Source organism: Heterodontus francisci, chromosome 10 (assembly GCF_036365525.1).
Source record: "Heterodontus francisci isolate sHetFra1 chromosome 10, sHetFra1.hap1, whole genome shotgun sequence".
NCBI classification, from domain to species: Eukaryota; Metazoa; Chordata; class Chondrichthyes; order Heterodontiformes; family Heterodontidae; genus Heterodontus; species Heterodontus francisci.
This window is the reverse complement of record NC_090380.1, coordinates 41,605,028-41,617,929: the sequence shown is the minus strand read 5'-3', so window position 1 is coordinate 41,617,929 and position 12,902 is coordinate 41,605,028. Positions and strand designations below refer to the sequence as shown.

The 12,902-nt window shown below is 41.1% G+C and overlaps 1 protein-coding gene across 1 annotated transcript in view; it reads left to right on the top strand.

Annotated features, from left to right (window-relative positions):
* drd3 (dopamine receptor D3) overlaps window positions 1–9,655 on the top strand; it is a 62,075-nt gene extending 52,420 nt beyond the window's left edge. Inside the window, exons 5-6 of the mRNA XM_068039879.1 lie at window positions 3,588–3,909; window positions 9,459–9,655. Of these exons, the coding sequence (XP_067895980.1) occupies window positions 3,588–3,909; window positions 9,459–9,655 (519 nt within the window). The remainder of the gene's footprint in view (window positions 1–3,587; window positions 3,910–9,458) is intronic.
* Window positions 9,656–12,902: the final 3,247 nt, after the last annotated feature.

The window sequence follows — 12,902 nt, the reverse complement described above, 5'->3', positions numbered from 1 at the left end:
TTTTTCCAGGAAAATCCTATGATAACCATAAATCCTGGCTTGCCAATAAGCAAAAATGGCTCTGAAAGTCAAACCCCCTGCTTTATTTACTTGAAATCATGTGCCTTCCAGTAAAAACTTGTTTACTGGTCAACCTATTGTTGACCTTCCTTTAAAAGAAAACCCCCACAAAGTTCAGCAATCTTCAGATGATTCGATGTTCATGAAATCCTTTTCCATTTTTAAAAATATAGATTCTCAGGTTTTAGCAAAAAATGGAAAACTCGTAACAAGGTGTTATAAACTGAACTTTGAATATTAAAGTATCATGAAAACTAGAGACATTTGTGTAAGATGTAGACTAAAAATTAGTTGGACAAGAAAGTGGCTGATGAGAGAGTTCTTGAATTAACACAAGAGTGAAGTGATGAGGCTGATGATGATGAGAAAACTGATATATTGTGGACATATTATTCAGAACTCAAAAGAAAGTTTTAGAAGTTGCTTCTGTCTAAAGAAGTGGATGTGGAATAAGAAATACATTCATTGACATGGCAAATTATTACATTTCAGAAATGATCCTAAATCTGCAATTCATCACAAATAGCAATGACCAGTTAATCAGTTTTTTTGTGTGGGTTAAGGGAGGAATGTTTCCCAGGACACCAAGAGAACTCCCAGATCTTCTTCGAAATCTCACAGATCATCTTTAACTAGTGTTAAGGAGTCATAAAGTCCACCTGATGCATCAGAAGATGTAGCTAGGACCTTTGTTTAACATTTGATCTAAGAGCCTTGCCTCCAACAATGCAGAACTGCTATATACTTCATCGTAATATCAGCCTAGTTTCTGTGCTCAAGTCCTGAATTAGAATTTAAACCCATAATGTTTTAGCTCAGAGATGAGAGTGCTACTAATTGAGTCAAACTGACACAGTAGTAGACAGACAAGCAAAGAAGAATATGGGTACATTATATAATTGAATGGTCAGCTGTAAGCTTGGAATAGAAAATAATGAATTGCACAACATGCCGACCACCAAAATAGGAGAATGGTAAAGAAAGAAGATGAGGGAGAGAGCCAGACTGGGAGAAAGAGGAGAGAACGAAATGTTTCTGACAAATACACAAAGGGAACTGAGCTGATTGAAGAGGGCTATAATCTACTTGAATTTTCAGTCGGCATTCAAGTGAGGTTCACAACAAAGATTAAGGCATACAGAATTCATGGCAAATAGAAGCCTTTACACGACAATCTATTAAATTTAAATCTCCAGGAAATTAGCCTTTTGTAACCTTAGTCCCATAACAATGTTAATTCAAAGTATTAAGGGCATTGTAAAGCAGGAGTTAATAAAGTTCATGTGAAAACTGAGAACTAAAGATTTGAATTGTTCTGTAAAGGCTATGGAATGTTGTACGCACCCTTGCAATACAACTTCTGGATCACCAATTTCAAGCACATTGACCTCTTTCTTTGCACCATATCTAAAGTTACAAAATGCTATGTTGGTCCAAGTTCTCAGAGGGGAATTGACACCTCTGTAAATGGTCTTGTTAGACATGTTGCAATGCTTAAGCACAGAGAAGTATACAAAATCACCCTTGGAAACAATAACGTCATTGCATTTGATTCTAGAAACTTACTACTTTTCTTAGTTTTTAGATTAGGTTCATTTAGAATATGTTTCTTCCTAAAGGCTCCGAAATGTGTCAGTACTGCCCACTTTTAAGCACAGTATGATACATCTATTTTCACTATACAATGTTCGGGGGTGGGGGTGGGGGTGCTTCGTTAGCTCAGTTGGCTAGACGGCAAGTGTATGATGCAGAAAGATGGCAACAGTGTGGGTTCAATCCCCATATTAGCTTTGGTAGTTCATGGACACCTGCTTCCTCGCCTTGCCCCATGTTTGAGGAGTGGTGACCCTCAAGTTATTCATCACCAACTGTCTCTCTAATGGGGAGAGATGCTGCTGGTCCTTTGGGACTATGGCTAGAGTACTACAATGTTCAGAGAGGAAGTATTGTCAAGCCACAGTTGATGTTGCATTTGTATTGAGTCCACATACATCAACATGAAGAGGAACTGAATAAGTCAACTAAAGCTATTTTGAACTAGAAACACTCAGTAGGTCAGGCAGCATATGTGGAGAGAACAAGCTAGTGATATTTCAGGTCCAAAATATTGAAGAAGTGTCTTCACCCGAAACACTAACCCAGAAGCCCTCTCAGCTGGTCGTAAAAGATTCCATGGCATTATTTTGATGAAGAGCAAGGGAGTTATCCCTGATGTCTTGGCCAATATTGATCCCTCAACCAACATCACTAAAACAGATTGTCTGGTCATATCACATTGCTCACTATAGGAGCTTGCTGTGTGTAAATTGGCTGCCATGTTTTCTACATTACAACAGTCACTGCACTTAAAAAATTATTAATAAAAACAGAAAGTGCTGGAAATACTCAGCAGGTCTGGTAGCATCTGTGGAGAGAGAAGCAGAGTTAACGTTTCAGATCGGTGACCTTTCATCAGAACTTAAAAAGTAATTATACTGTATACTGTATTCGCTGCTCACAGTGTGGTCTCCTCTACATTGGGGAGACCAAGCGCAGACTGGGTGACCGCTTTGCGGAACATCTCCGCTCAGTCCGCAAGCAGGACCCTGAGCTTCCGGTTGCTTGCCATTTCAACACTCCCCCCTGCTCTCATGCTCACATCTCTGTCCTGGGATTGCTGCAGTGTTCCAGTGAACATCAACGCCAGCTTGAGGAACAGCATCTCATCTACCGATTAGGCACATTACAGCCTGCCGGACTGAACATTGAGTTCAATAATTTCAGAGCATGACAGCCCCCCCACTTTACTTTCATTTTTAGTCATTTTTAGTTATTTTTTCTTCCTTTTTTTTTACATTCCTTTTTACATTTTTTACAATCTTTTTTTGCATTTATTTCATTTCATCTTAGTTTGTTCAGTTTGCTTACCCACTGTTTTTTTCAGGTTGTTTTTCTTCAGGTTTGCACTTGCTGCTGTTCAATATTCAGTATATTCACACCTAATCTGTACTAATGCTTTGTCTTTCAACACACCATTAACATATTGTTTGCCTTTGCTCCGTGCCCTTTTGGTCAGCTATGTGGCCTGGTCCAATCTGCACCTTCTCCTTTGTTATCTCTTGCCCAACCCCCACCTCACTTGTTTATAATCTGTGACTTTTCTAATATTTGTCAGTTCCGAAGAAGGGTCACTGACCTGAAACGTTAACTCTGCTTCTCTTTCCACAGATGCTGCCAGACCTGCTGAGTGATTCCAGCATTTCTTGTTTTTGTTAAAAAGTAATTAATTGACTGTAAAGTGTTTTACTACATCCTGAGGTCATGAAAGGTGCTATATAAATGCAAGTCTTTTTTTTTAGATGTTTCAGCTGAAACTTTAACTGATCTTTTCTCTCTACAGATTCTGCCTGACTTGCTGATTGTTTCCAGCATTTTCTGCTTTTGTTTCAGTTTCCAACAACTGCAGATTGTTTTGCTTTTAGTTGACAAATATTTTGAACAATTGTTATACTAATTTTTCTAATATAATTACATTTTCTTATTACTAGGAAAAGATAGAAAATTTTCCTAGAAGCTTGCATTCGTTCACTTGTTTGAAGTTTAACAAGCAGAAGGGTCTTTCTCCAAATAACAAGCTGCTTGCCCCAGTTGAAATAGCAAATTACTGCAGTATGAGCCATGCTTCATTTGCAAAAACAGAGAATGGGGTTGAGGAATCAGAGAGAAGGAGCATCTGTACAACAAAGCATGCTTCTGAAGTGAAAAAACTGTCGAGTGGCAAAACCACAACTTCCCTGAGACCCACACTAAAGCGCAGGAACCTGCAAATGAGAGAAAGGAAAGCAACCCGGATGTTGGTTATTGTTCTGGGTAAGTATCCATCTTAGAAAGTTAAATAAATCTTAACTATGTGAAGATATAATAGTCTGAGGACCTTTGGAAGGATCAGTGCTTCTGATTCTGTATCCTAGATCGAAACAATAGGGAGAAACCTACTTGACCTCGTCCTCACCAATCTACTTGTCACAGATGCATCTGTCCATGACAGTATTATTAGGAGTGACCACTGCATAATCCTTATGGAGCCAAGTCCCATCTTCACACTGAGGGTACCCACCATCGTGTTGTGTGGCACTATCACTATGTAAATGGGATAGATTTCGAACAGATCTAGCAACTCAAAACTGGGCATTCATAAGGCGTGTGGGCCATCAGCAGCAGCAGAATTGTATTCAACCACAATCTGTAACCTCATGGCCTGGCATATCCCCCACTCTACCAAACCTGGTTCAATGAAGAGTGCAGGTGGGCATGGCAGAAGCAGTATCAGGTATACCTAAAAATGAGGTGCAACCTGGCGAAGTGACAACACAGGACTACTTGCATGCCAAAGAACAGAAGCAGCATGCAATAGATAGGGCTAAGCGATCCCACAACCAACAGAACAGATGTAAGCTCTGCAGTCCTGCCACATCCAGTCATGAATGGTGGTGGACAATTAAACAACTGACTAGAGGAGGAGGCTCCAAAAATAGCCCCATCCTCAACAATGGGGGAGCCCAGATATCAGTGCAAAAGACGAGGCTGAAGCATTTGCATCCATCATCAGCCAGAAGTACCGAGTGGATGATCCATCTCGGCCTCCTCCTGAGGTCTCCAGCATCACAGATACCAGTCTTCAGCCAATCCGATTCACTCCACGTGATATCAAGAAATGACTGAAGGCACTGGATGCTGCAAAGACTATGGACCCTGACAACATTCCTGCAATAGCAGTGAAGACTGGTACTCCAGAACTAGCCGTGCCCCCTGGCCAAGCTGTTCCAGTACAGCTACAACACTGGCATCTACCCGGCAATGTGGAAAATTGCTCAGGTATGTCCTGTACACAAAAAGCAGGACAAATCCAACCTGGCTAATTACCACACTATCAGTCTACTCCCAACCATCAGCAAAGTGATGGAAGGTGTCATCAACAGTGCAATCAAGCGGCACGTGCTCAGCAGTAGCCTGCTCACTGACACACAGTTTGGATTCCGCCAGGGCCGCTCAGCTCCTGACCTCATTGCAGCCTTGGTCCAAATATGGACAAACGAGCTGAACTCAAGAGGTGAGGTGAGAGTGACTGCTCTTGACATCAAGGCAGAATTTGACTGAGTGTGGCATCAAGGAGCCCTAGCAAAATTGGTGTCAATGGAAATCAGGGGGAAAATTCTCCACTGGTTGGAGTCATACCTAGCACAAAGGAAGATGGTTGTGGTCGTTGGAGGTCAATAATCTCAGCTGCAGGATATCACTGCAGGAGTTCCTCAGGGTAGTGTCCTAGGCCCAACCATCTTCAGCTGCTTCAATGACCTTCCCTCCATCATAAGGTCAGAAATGGGAATGTTTGATGATTGCACAATGTTCAGCGCCATTTGTGACTCGTCAGATATTGAAGCAGCCCATGTCCATATGAAGCAATCCCTGGCAAACACCCAGGCTTGGGCTGATAAGTGGCAAGTAACATTCGCGCCACACAAGTGCCAGGCAATGACCATCTCAAACAAGAAAGAATCTAACGATCTCCCCTTGACATTCTATGGCATTACCATCGCTGAATCCCCCATTAACAACATCCTGGAGGTCACCATTGACCAGAAACTGAACTGGGCCAGCCACATAAATGCTGTGGCTATGAGCAGGTCAGAGGCTGGGAATTCTGTGGCAAGTAACTCACCTCCTGTCTCCCCAAAGCCTGTCCACCATCTCCAAGGCACAAGTCAGGAGTGTGATGGAATACTCTCCACAGGCCTGGATGGGTGCAGCTCCAACAACACTCAAGAAACTCAACACCATCCATGGCAAGCAGCCTGCTTGATTGGCACCTCTCCACCACCTTCAACATTCATTTCCTTCACCACTGATGCACAGTGGCAGCAGTGTGTACCATATACAATATGGACTGCAGCAACACACCAAGACTCCTTCAACAGCACCTTCCAAACCCATGACCTCTACCACGTAGAAGGACAAGGGCAGCAAATGCATGGGAACAGCACCACCTGCAAGTTCCCCTCCAAGCTGCACACCATCCTGACTTGGAACTAAATCGCCATTCCTTCACTGCCGCTGGGTCAAGTTCCTGGAACTAACTTCCTAACAGCACTATGGGTGTACCTACACCCAAAGGACTGCAATGGTTCAAGAAGGCAGCTCACCACCACTTTCTTAAGGGCAATTAGGGATGGGAAATAAATACTGGTCTAGACAGCGATACTCACATCCCCCAAACGAATAAAAAAAACCTCAGACTAGGCCTCACCTTCCTTCTCTCCTAAATAGGGTTGCCAATCCTCTACAATTATCCTGGAGTCCCAAGTGATTAATGATTTATCTCCTGCCCCGTGCTGCAGGCAACGCAGGAAAAAAATCTAAGCGGTATTAATTTTTTTTTTACAACACTTGTTTATTAGTTGTTGAAATATTAGGGATGGGGGGAAAAGTTTGACTGGGCAGTGCGATTGGAGGCAGGAAGTCATGTGTTGAAATCTGCAGGTATATGTCCAACCAGAATTGGCAACTCTACTCCTGAAGACATTAACTATAGTTGGGGTATGGTTTCCACAGATGCTCCACTTCATCCAAGTGACCATATTTCATTTTTCAACTCAGACAATAATTGTTTGCAAGCTATTCTTCTTTGGGAGCCTATTACTCTTCTTGCCCAGAATGCCATATATTTTCCTGCAGGGTTCACTGGATAATAATCAACAATGGAAACCCTCGGTGATTTTATCCCCTGAAGCTCAGGAATGCTGAGGCCAATTGCAGTACCCTACTTCCACCCCTGTGGTGATCAGCTAATGCAACACACACTGAACATCCGGCCTGGGGGCTTCTCATTTGTTTAGCTCAGTTCTATGTTGCCTTCACCAAATGAGCCATCAGGATTGAGACTGAAACCTGAGATCTCACTGAAGTCTGAGAACAGAGAATCTGAGTGAGATTGAGCAACAGAATGCAGTTACACTGTCACTGCTATAATATATGAAGTTGGTTTAGAGGGTGCATCAAAAGGAAAGTGTCAATGCTCTTGGAAGTTGGGCTGGTGATCTAACACCCGAGTGCACGAAAGCGAGAGATGTGAGACCACCTCACATTGGCAGTAGTATTTCTATTTATATTGCATATAGCTCTAATAGTCACAAATAATTCAATAAGATTATATATTTTGGAAATATCTATTTCTAATTTGGATATATAACAAATGGCAGGAAGGATCCCTGACAGATTTGATGTAACTAATGTCAGAGAATGACAAAGATTTATTTGTGTGAGTAGTGTCATTCAGGGGCACAGATGTATATATTTATTTATGTATGCATTTAATTATTCCTTTTTAAAATTTGTTCATGAACAACACCAGGAGAAATTTACTTGTAATTTTAGAAACATTTTGAATACATTAGAATAGGCTCAGTTCCGTTTTGCCTTTGCAGTATGTGAGTTCATCTCAACAAATCCCTCACAGGAATCTGTTATTCTTGATGTAACCAGAAATACTGCAAGATAAGAAAGGTTATTCTTGGCCATGTTAGTTAATCCTTCCAGAATGATCCTACAGTTCCCTATTGCAGGATTGTTTTCTCAATTAAATCCACAGTGTTTGCTGTCACTGCTCTGTGCAGAAGTCAATTCCATATTTTTGATCTATATGTTACTGGGATATTGTTAACTGAACACCAGATGCTTGGAGTAAGCACATTGCATCAGTTATGCTTCTCTTGTATTGCTTTTGTTAACCTTTAATGGGAATTTTCTGGAGGATCTGGAAATAGAAGTAGCTAGTTATTAGCAGACAAAAAAAGGTCATTATTGAAACATAACAGAATGAATCATCTTTGTGTGAAAAACTTCCAGGTATTAGTTCAAAACATGCTTTTTATTAATTTGACTCTAGTTTGAAGGAGTGCTCTGTACCTTTGTCAATATCGTTTACCACCTTATATCTCTACAAGATCATCACGCAGTTACTTCACAAGAATTAGGAGCAGGAGTAGACCATACAGCCCATCGAGCCTGCTCCAGCATTCAATACATTCATGGCTGATCTTAGGCTGCAGCTCCACTTTCCCACCCAATAAGAATGTTTTAAAGGAGACACTACCCTTGCACTCCCTCAGTCCTACACTGGAGCGTTAGCCTTGATTTTTGTGCTCAAGTCCTGGAGTGGGACTTGAACTCACAACCTCTGCCTTAGAGGCAAGAATAATACCAACTGAGCCACAGCTAACAGCATTTCGTTTCAATGGCAAGAGGCCCAAGTTTTCTGTTAATTCTTTCCGCATACCACAACACTCTGACACTAAGGATCAGACTTGTGAGATTGTCTGAACTGCCTGTAGCCTTTGAATGTCTTCTTGGGGTCTGGACAACCAGAAGTGTACACAATATTTTAGGTGTGATCTGCCCAGAATACCAAGCAGTTTAAGTATGACTTCCCCTGATTTGGATTGCACAGTTTTGGCCACAAATTCTGCCTTTTCATTTGCTGCTGCACAGTAATTAAACATGTTGACTTTCCAATACTAATGATAATTCTTTCTAACAGCTTTTCTTTTAAAAAAAGGGTTACTAACTGAAAATCTAAATGTTTACAGATTTGTAAATGTGATGGGTTTGTGTGTGCATACACATAATAACTTGACATAGGAGAACCTGTTAGCAAATGTATTTTCACTGCAATGAAGGTGTTAATGGCAATTCTGTAGTTGGATAAACACTATCATGATCTTTGGGCAGATTTTAACTTGGCCTTCTCTATGCAACTGGGGCAATGGTGGAGTTCCCCGTTCCCAATCACCTGTCATATTTATTGGGATCTTCCACTCAGAGCCCAGGTATTTGCTGGCCAGCTATTGCACTGGCCAGAGCTAGTCAGGTGCTGTGAATGCCCATTCGGGACGCACAGCTCACTGGCGACATGTAATGAGGCCTGGTCCTTCATACACACGAGACCTCCAACAGGCAGACGAGGGCAGCCAGCCAATCCAAGAGTTAAACCCCATCCTCTTATATCTGTCATGTTCTAACTGGAGCTCCTGATTGCCACAGTGCAATCTCACTCAGTCAGATCATAAATATAACTGACAGTGGCAAGTGGAAATGTTCATGTGTTTGAGGTTGAGGTTTAAAGCACATTAAGGGAGCATTCTTTACTGTTACATAGTATGCAGGATACATTAAACGTGGAATGCATTCTACATTATTGAAGTGTATGATCTGCAGAACAGCTGGAACACATTTGTGAGTAATCCTTAGATGAAGTAAAGGGAGTTTTATTGTGCACCTGGCCATGTTGAATTGAGGAAGATGGCTAAGAAAGGTTTTGTAGGATATTGGTTATATTACTGTGTTATTATCTTGCCCCCTCACAGGTATATTCCTGATGTGCTGGCTGCCGTTTTTTATCACACACATACTGAAAATCCACTGCAAGCAATGCCATGTGTCTACAGAACTCTACAGTGCTACTACCTGGCTTGGATATGTCAACAGTGCAGTAAATCCCATTATATACACTACCTTCAACACTGAGTTTAGGAGAGCATTCCTCAGAATTTTAACTTGCTAAATGAAGTCTTAAAGATGTCACCATTTGGGATGTGAATGCTTACGCCCCCTTACTCTCAACCACCAAAATAAAATTGCTGCCGTAAAGAAATTCCATTCTCACGATCTCTTGAGAATGGTTCCATTAAAATTTGATATACTTTGTTAGTATATATAAAACAGTTACATTAATGGATTTTTGTCATAAATTTCCCATTTATGTGCAGTTTCAGTGTTCTCACTGAACTGTACACCCAACCCGTGACTATTTTATTGAAATAGTGAATAATGAAATTGCTCCCATACAATTTTCAGAATTGCCTTTTATAGTTTTTATGGTGTTGAGAAACTCAGGGTCAAGGACTGGAGTTCAGCATACCAACCAGGTCAAAAAGAGATGAGGTAAATCAGGAAGTAATGATATATCAAACTTAGGTTTTAAATGTAAGGAAATGAATGTGGGATATTCAGTTGTTGATAAAATGAAAGTTAGGCATTTCAAAGGTCTAGTTGGCTGTCGTAAAATGTTAATTCAGACACTATCCATCCATCTTCAGAATGAATGGAGGGAGGGATAGCTCCAAAAAATCCAGGATCTTGCAAAAGACAAAAAAGGAGAGGTTGGGTAGGACACACAAGTAGATAAAGGGAATCTTTATGTTTGGATCCAGAATATCATTTAGAGACTTGTGATCATTTAATCTCAGTTTCTATGCCTATGTTAAAAGAGCTGTAACAAAAAGTTCATCTAGGACAAGGACAGGGTGATTATCAGGAGAGAAAAATAGGCTACGTTGCTGACTATTCATCAATAATCTCTGCTGGAAAGTGTATTTCTATGAATGTTTGATGAAGACAGCACATGAATGCTTCGTGTAAAGGGTCGTACATGGAGAACGGCCGCATGGAGCAGTACAGTTCAAACCCTGGACCCATACCCCAACCTGAGTTATCATTACTAGAGAAGGGGGAGGATTTAAGAAAAGTGCTTGGGTTTGAGATTCCAGTCATATGGGGGTTCAGTTTGCGATGTGCACCACCACATAATTGGGGAATTTTACCCTCTGCGCTTGCCTGAATGATGAACAGGGATGAACTGGCTTCCCCAGAGCACAGGAATATCACAGAGAAAGGGGGTGCCAAAAATACAGCAGTATGGAACCAGTTACTGGGGCACTCAAGACATCTGCTCATTTCCCACGTGCCCAGTCCACCCCCATTGATGAAAAACAGCACTGGCAACGGACATTACTATAATGCACCTCACATAACAAAAATATTTTGCAACTATTGACAAAGTGGTAAAAAGGTAAAGAAGAGAAAAGGAGGGAAATGTTTGGCATAGACATTGACAGTATGGCAGAAGACTGGGTTTCTAAAGGCACTGAGTAATGTACTGAAACAAAAGAGATTTCAGAAAAGAATGTTTGAGGGTAGGGGTAGGAATGGGCAGCAATGGTAGAGCAGGAATCCAGCACCAGAGAAGTGATCTGCAGAAGGGACATAAGACTGGACAGAATCACTCGAAGGAAGGTGGCAGAGAGATTTGAAAATGAGGACCATGAAGCCAATTCAGTAGGGCACAGGGAACTGGTGAAGCTCTTCAAGGATAAGGCTGGTGATCTTGAGTGACTTTATGTAGGAGAGGCTGCAGGGTTTATTTATTTAGAGATACAGCACTGAAACAGGCCCTTCGGCCCACCGAGTCTGTGCCGACCAAGAACCAACCATCTATACTAACCTTACAGTAATCCCACATTCCCTACCACCTACCTACACTAGGGGCAATTTACAATGGCCAATTTACCTATCACCTGCAAGTCTTTGGCGGTGGGAGGAAACCGGAGCACCCGATGAAAATCCACACGGTCACAGGGAGAACTTGCAAACTCCGCACAGGCAGTACCCAGAATTGAACCCGGGTCCCTGGAGCTGTGAGGCTGCGGTGCTAACCACAGTTGTGAATAAGTTGGAACTTATGGAGGGTTAAAACAAAATGATAAGCTAAGAGAGCTGTACAGAAGTTGATGCTTGATTTTTATACCCGATATCCAAATCATATTGGGAAATATAAGCTTTATTTCCCAACTTGTTGAGTGTTTCCAGTGAAGTACAGTCCAATTCTTTACATCCACACTGACTGTGTCAAGCAATCTTTGGGTTTGTATTAGTCTGAAATATACGCAATGCTTTTCCTTCCCAGCCTGAATGAATGTGTTAGTTTTGCTGCAAGAGCTACGAGATTTTTTTGTGCGTTCCTTAAATGTTTTGATGTTTAAAATGTTCAGTTTTAAAAATAAATGCACAAATACTTAATTTAAACAGTTAATGAAGCTGTACTGATAAATAAAAATTGTACGTCACCAAAACTAGCTTGTAATCTTTAAATTTGTCCTGTTTTATGCATCACCCATAACACAAGCTTTATTTTTACATCTGTATACTTTGATGCTAATCAGGGTGAAGGAAGTCAAACTTGGGATTCTGCAGTTTGAATGGCATGTGTTACTTCCATCAGGATCAGATAGATTTCATTCCGTGAGTTAATTAGCAGTATTGTTCCTTTGAGCAAAGGTCAGTTATGAAGACTTGTCTGTTCAATGTAGATGTGTGAAGTGTTCATATCTTTCTGATGTGCACCAATGTACTTGTGACATCTGTTTTCCTATTGTTAATTGGATAAAATTTGAAACAGTATAGCATTCTTTTCAAAACTGATCTTTTATCTGAAAGAACAGCAGTGTATTGCTTCCTGCATGATCAACAAACAAGATGGTTTGTGAGAGGACAACAATGGCTAAATTTGCTATGCAAAATAAAATTAATCGAATTTACAGAAACTAATTCAATCAGGGGCCAGCTGTTATGCAGGTTAATTGAATCTTTCAAGAACTTCTGTTAAACAACTAAGTTTAGTTAATCTTCGGTAATTTTTTTCTTTTTATCTTGAATTGGCGTTTCCTCATTCATTTGCTAGCGAGTTCTTGTTTCGCTGAAAGTGCCATTTCAAGAAAAACTTCCAAGCTGTTTCAAACTCCCAGATATTAACCACAAAACAATGGGGATGATTTTAACTACAAAACATCAGGGCTGGAAACAGGGCAGGCAGGCAGTTAAAATTACCTGGGTTACTGACCCACTGGAAATCTGCCCAGATCCTGGTGACAATGCTTTTTACTTGGGCTTCTGGGTAGGTGGCTAAGTTGTCTGCCCAAAATCAGCAGGGTCCTTCATTAAATTTGCAGATTGAGATCTGACTGCATTTTAAC